Raw genomic sequence first — 6,335 nt, 5'->3', positions numbered from 1 at the left:
ATTTATGGATAGGGGTGTAAATGAACAGAACGATCGATGAATTGTTTGTGAACAGTTTGTATAACGTTCGTTTATATTCGTTTATTAAGCTAAATAAACTAATATGAACAAAATTTTTATGTTCATTTAATAAACGAACGAACACGAATAGAGGTGTGTTATGTTCATTTATGTTCCCAAACAAACTCGTTTCAAAACTCGTTTATTAACTCGTTTATAACTTATGTATTTATTAATGATATTTTCTTATAAAATATTAAAACAATTCTCCATCTATTTTTGTTTGACTGCAATGCTGGATTGGATAGAATATAAAAACTAAAAAATAAAAAGGTAGTTCAAAAAGCTAAACAAAAAAAAATTGAAACGACTCAATCTATCTAGTCAACTGGCAACTGGCCTCCATCAAACATCATTAAAGCGCATTTAATGCTCTGGCCAGATAACAAGGGAAGAGAGCAGTTTCCAAAAAGAAATCGCCCAAAACGTTTGTCTGCTATCCTTTGCTTTCCAGAAAACTCTCCCCTTTCCAAATCATTCCGAGGTCCATTGTCTTCTCCGCTCCTCCGCCTGTTGAACGTAGTTCGGAACGCCACCTACTAGGTAAATATTTTTCCCTTTTTTCAGACTTGCTTTAGCCAAATAATGAGCAAGGGAGTTGCCCGATCTTGAAATGTGCCGAAAGTTAATCTGTTGAAAGCGTTCTTTGTACTATTGAATATTTATGACAATAGCCCCGATCTTCGATTTATCTTTACTAACCAATTTAGCTTTCTTGATTGTAGTTAAGGAGTCGTCCTCGATCGTCGCACATTCTAGTCCCAACCAGGCCTAATTGCAACGTCTAGACGCACACCTGAGCCTCCGTAACAAACGAAGAAGAAATTGCTTTGTGGCATATGGTCATAGAAGCCAAGATTTCCCCTAATGAGTTCCTTGCCACCACCTCGAAACCGGATCTTTCCTGATAGGGGTTAAAAGGCCCATCGAAGTTGATCTTAATGAATGGATCGCAAGGGGGTTCCCACATCTCATGAACAATCCTACGAGTAAGAGTTTTCTTTTCTAAACCATCTAGTTCTCTTCAGTAAATAATGGTCCAGTTTGATATCTCCTTTCTCGACATATTTTTCCTTTCATGCACGAGGCGATTTCTACTCATCCAGAGTGCCTATAGATCACAACAAAAAAGCCTACATTGCTCACTGGTGGCAATTCAAAAAACCTAGGTAATCCAGTCCCAAGAGTTACTATCCAAATTATTTAATATCCATGAGAGATTCAAACTGACCCATGTCTTCATTGTAAGAAGGCAGTCCCGAAATGTATGGATAGAGTCGTCCACAGAAGTACAACACCTCGGACATTGAGTATTCACTGCTATTCTTTTGTACCTTAGATTAGCTAAAGTAGGCATATAATTCCATGATAGCCTCCAAATTGTAGTTTTTATTTTCGGAGGTATATGTGAGTTCCATAGCTTTTTGTAGAAGTTACTAGGATCTGGTTGTAAAATATTATCAATAGGAAATATATATATAAACGAAATATATATATAAACGAACATGTTTGCGAACATATAAACAAACATGTTTGCGATCGTTAAATGAATATGTTCGCGATCGCTAAATGAATTGAGCCCGAACACAACAAATAATATACAAACCGAGTTTGATTAAAAATTTAAACGAACACGAACCGAACACGAATAACTTCAAAAATAAACAAATGAACACGAACAAGTCTTTTTCGTTTGAGCCCGATTCATTTACACCCCTATTTATGGATAGGAGAGGACTTTGAAACTCGATCCAACAAGGGTTCAAATGTACTAAGAAAAGGGTTATTAAATTAATACAAAGTGGATGTGTTTGGTCGGATATGGAGGATCATATTACGTGGTTATATGTTTCCCTATAGGTCATAACCACCTAGACCTACTTGATGACCCTTTTTAACAATTTATGGGATTCTTTAGGGGTCAGCTTTCAACTTCCTTATTGTGTTTCGTCCAACACTTGTTCTGTGCTATGTTTCCTCGATGTATTGGCATTAAAGACTCACTCTTCGGTTGAAATTTCCTCGAACCCGACATTCTTAAACTCATCAACTGGTTCTGAACGGGGAATCCTTCTACATATACATTCATAAGTTGCTTCACTATGGCTACTAGGCAGTTAAATGCAATATGTCTGATTGCTCGTTGAAGTCACAAACAGTGGATGCATGATGTGTCATCCAACTCTAGATTTGTGGGAGCACAAATGAAGATCAGATCTAATTAAACACGACTTTATTGAGCAAGATAAGTAAAAGTGTCCCCTATAATGTTGCACAGCTTGATAAGAAGTATAAGAAAGAACAATGGAATAATCACCTTACAAATTACCCATGACAGATAGATATGAGCCTCTGCCTTTTAACAAGCCAAAATAACGAGTATACTATATCAGTCCAACGACTCATACAACCTTTAAAGGTACACATAGGCTATGGTTCTACTTCTCCCACTGCCTGAAGACTTGCTTTCTTCTCCATGTCTTGTATGGTTTCGCCATTCAAGCCCTTAAGTTCCTTCTCTCCAGACTCGGGCTCTATAGGCAGCTGCATCTTGTACTGATGTCTTGATGCAAAGATTAGAAAAACCAAGAAATTCAAGAATCCTAAGACTGCAAGTAACCAATAGAAGTTATTTAACTTTCCTTTATTCAAATTATTCCTAAGCCAGTTCCTGTTGGTTACATGGTCGACGATAGACACCAGCAAACTGCTCACAAAGAACCCCATTGAAATGGTGCTCAGGAAAAGCCCTGTGCTCATGGATTTCATCCGGTCTGGTGCCTCTCTAATAAAGAACTCAAGTTGTCCAACATAAGCAAAAGCCTCCCCAGCACCAACAAGGAAGAACTGAACAAGTAGCCAAAAAGCACTTATTTTGACTTCTTTCTCTACAGCAATTTCCCTCCTTTCTTTCTCAATAATAGCAGCCCCTACCATAGCAGCTACCGAAAAAACTAGTCCAATCCCAATCCTCTGGAGGCTAGTGATTCCCTGAGGATTATGGGTGATTTTTCGAGCCAAGGGAACGAAAAGTTTTTCATTTAGGGAAGTGAAGAGGAGAATGCTGATGATGAGAAAAGCGGAGAAAGATCCTGCGGGGATTACGAAAGAACCAATTTTGCGGTGCATGATGGTGGCTTGCTCAACTGTAAACGTGGTCATCTGGGAGTAGTTTGTCCAGAAGAGTATACACGTAGACCAAATGGGGAGTAATTTAATCACCATTTTTACTTCTTCCACATGGGTCACAGTTGATACTAGCCATGGGTTATTTTTTTCTGCGTTGGCAGCACAGTTGTCGTCTAGGATTGCAGCCTTGTCCAGAAACCTAGTCATCACAAGCACGTTGAAATCAAATTTGGTTACTTTTCTGGCAAATATGTAATTAGTCAATTAATTCTTTTGGCTCTTGATGCAAACATGGTCAGGGAAACTTGGAACAGATTCTCCTCTTTCTACTAATGCATAAATCTAAAAATTAGGTAGAATATCTTCAGCATGAACCAAAAGAAGCTGTTAGGAGCAGGGAGTTGTTTTAAGGTAAAATGAATGGCTAGACACTGATGGGAAAGGGTCAGATATCTGATTTTAGTTGCATTTCATGATCAAGTTGGAAGATTTCCTTTCCCTGCCTTTTTTTTTTTTGCGGGGCCCTACCTTTTACCATTTATTTTTCTTTTTAATATCTGTTGTGTGTGAACTATGTTACGCATATTGGGCTACGATGTTAGATTATCTGTTTATATAGATGCGTTTATTTTTATTTTTTAATAATCTACTTGGAAGGTTTGATCCTCAAACCCATATCTAATCATATGGGGGTTGGAGCAACATATGAACTGACAATGAAGCAAAATCCTTCAATTTGTATAAAAATAACTTAACACTAGCTCAATTTAAAATTAAAATGGTTTAATGTTCTTGAATCAGAGCAAAGTTTTGCGAAAAAAAAATGAAATTTAAGCTTGGGTTTTGAATCTGATGCAAGTGAAAATCAAACCAAAACTCTGCAATTTGCAACAGTTGTGAAAAGAAAGATGTGGCATGAAAACCAAATGGGATCAGACTTACTTGAATCTTGGCGTGTAGGGAACCTTTCGGTTATCGTAATCGTTCAAGAGGCTAGGGTGGGAAGGATAAGGCTGATTTTTCTTCTTCAATGCCAATAATAGAACCCTCCATACGACAGTTAAAGGGCTCCCCTGAGGCTTTTTGAACCTGTACCATGGAGTCCCACAAATCAAAACCACTACCGCAATCACCATTGTTACTGCTGAAATCCCGTATCCCCACCCTCTTCCTACATTGTCTTGTATATACACCAGCACAATCACCGCAAACAATGACCCCAGGCTGATGCCGAAATAGAACCTATTGAAGAAGAAAATCATAGCCTTCTCCTCCTTGGGGTCTGCCACGTCGAACTGATCCGACCCAAAACCCGAGACATTAGACTTTATTCCCCCACCACCAAGTGCTGTTGTGTACAGTGCCGCATACAGCAAAGCCAGTTGCCGGCCGTTTGCCTCGATGCACTCGTGATGCTTCCTTCTGTAGTCATCACAGTAAGGAGGCCTCATGCTGGGAATTGTCGTAGCCAGTGTCAATAAAATCACTCCCTGAGTTAAGATGAGATGGCAGCCAAAAAAGTTATATTAAAGTCTTTGTTTGCAAAGAAGTAGACGTAAAGATATCTTTTTTATTTCTTATTATCGGTAAGGGAAACCTTACCAGAGCAGTTATGGATGCAGAGAGTGCCACAGTCAAGTATCGACCGAGTTTGGCATCGGCTAAGAAACCTCCGAGGAGACCAAGCAGATTAAGAGCGCCCATGAAGTTGGTAACTATAGTTGCGGATTTTGCTGCTGAGATATGCAAATCTCCAACTAAGTACGTCACCAAATTCATAGATATGCCCATCACACATATCCTCTCGGAGAGCTCAGATCCTGCACCAAAAATTTCCCTTCATATTAGCAAAAGAAGAAAGATGGGGACCAAGGTACACCGCACTTTTAAGCTTCTGAAATTCATCGTGAAACACCTAAGATGAGCCCTGCAGCGAGCCATCCACCGGTTTTCGACTTGTCCACCGGATTCCCGCGGAAATCAACCACGGTTCCCTCATTTGAATCATCTTTCTCACCATGGCTTCCAACCAAAACCTATGAGCATCCAAAGCAAAATCCAGGCAGCAAAGAAACTATTCATTATATGATCAATTATATTCAAGCATGCTAATAATAATTTTATAGAATGTATACTATACCATGATTGAAACTGCGCGCAAGAGAGAGAGAGAGAGAGAGAGAGAGAGAGAGAGGAAAATAGTAATGTTTAGCTCCAAATATATTATGAGGGGGAAACAGCAGGGGAGAAGTGCATGATTGGGGGTGGGGAATGCATGATAAGGGCCTGGGTACCCACTAGCTGTATCTTCTGAGTTTCCCCAAATTGTGGTCGGGAGAGAGCTTTAAAATATTTTTGTACAATGTGTTCTTTTTGGTGTTATTATCATCCTGTGTACTTGATGCATCTAAGAGGATTGTGTATAGTTTTACCTTCACATTTTCATTTAACTTGCAGGTTAGTCATCATTTAGTATCATAATTTGTAATTGCAAGGGTCATCATTTATGGTGTTGTCATGTCATGTAGGGTCGATGATAAACTCTTGACCGTTTGATTGTCACGTCATGTTGTGTTTAGCAACCGTCCATCACATTTTTGTTTGCTTTTAACCAAATTTTGAATCTTGGAAAGATCAATTGGATTTATTAAATACAAAGAATTTTAGTTCAATGGAGGTTGCCTCTCGCATACATCTGCAATTTAATACATCTTTCTTGCCTTTCTACAGGTTTTCACGTTATTAATTTAACTATTTTCGAAGTATACACTTTTTTAAATTGAATCAAATATTTGACATTATATTCCCTGGAGGGTTATATTCAGCATGGTAAATTATGAGTATAGTCTTGCTTCTATTTTTATTATATAATTATTATTATTTATTTCCTCATTCAATTTTTTAAAATTAATTATATTTCCGCTTTTTTGTTGTTAGTTCAATAACAAAATTTAGACCTATTCATATGTCAGGCTATTTGTTTATACCTAAAGGTTTGCCCGAAATTTGAGAGAATTTGGATAAAAATATTAAGCCCAAAAAATGAATTTAGGTAAAAAAATTAGGCCTGTTTAAAATATGGACTGAGCTCGGGGTTTGAACATTCAAAGTTCGAGCCTAGTCCAGCTCGACCTGTTTTAAGTTTA

The 6,335-nt window shown here is 38.1% G+C and overlaps 1 protein-coding gene and 1 long non-coding RNA gene across 2 annotated transcripts; one reads left to right on the top strand and one right to left on the bottom strand.

Moving 5' to 3' along the window:
- The first annotated feature begins 331 nt into the window (after positions 1-331).
- On the top strand, positions 332-2,645 carry LOC107952844 (uncharacterized). The gene is made up of 2 exons (XR_001698945.2): positions 332-603; positions 786-2,645. It is a non-coding gene; the product is annotated as an uncharacterized lncRNA (long non-coding RNA).
- Positions 2,279-5,633, bottom strand: LOC107952843 (protein NRT1/ PTR FAMILY 6.4). The gene is made up of 5 exons (XM_041117961.1): positions 5,330-5,633; positions 5,105-5,225; positions 4,792-5,009; positions 4,132-4,679; positions 2,279-3,388 (listed from the first exon to the last, which is right to left on the bottom strand). Exons 1-5 carry the CDS (start codon positions 5,330-5,332, stop codon positions 2,491-2,493), a joined length of 1,788 nt encoding a protein of 595 aa, XP_040973895.1. The 5' UTR covers positions 5,333-5,633; the 3' UTR covers positions 2,279-2,490.
- Between the last annotated feature and the right edge of the window lie 702 nt (positions 5,634-6,335).

The sequence above is a fragment of the Gossypium hirsutum genome, chromosome A07, assembly GCF_007990345.1.
Source record: "Gossypium hirsutum isolate 1008001.06 chromosome A07, Gossypium_hirsutum_v2.1, whole genome shotgun sequence".
In the NCBI taxonomy this organism is placed as follows: domain Eukaryota; kingdom Viridiplantae; phylum Streptophyta; class Magnoliopsida; order Malvales; family Malvaceae; genus Gossypium; species Gossypium hirsutum.
Note: the sequence above shows the minus strand (reverse complement) of the source record. Positions and strands in the feature narration are given on the sequence as shown.

What these genes read in the sequence shown, in the direction of transcription:
- LOC107952843 (XM_041117961.1), bottom strand. An exon ending in CGCTGCAGGGCTCATCTTAG is followed by an intron (nt 5,010 to 5,104) that starts GTGTTTCACGAT and finishes TTTTTGGTGCAG; the next exon opens with GATCTGAGCTCTCCGAGAGG. An exon ending in CCCTACACGCCAAGATTCAA is followed by an intron (nt 3,389 to 4,131) that starts GTAAGTCTGATC and finishes TGTGATGACTAG; the next exon opens with GTTTCTGGACAAGGCTGCAA.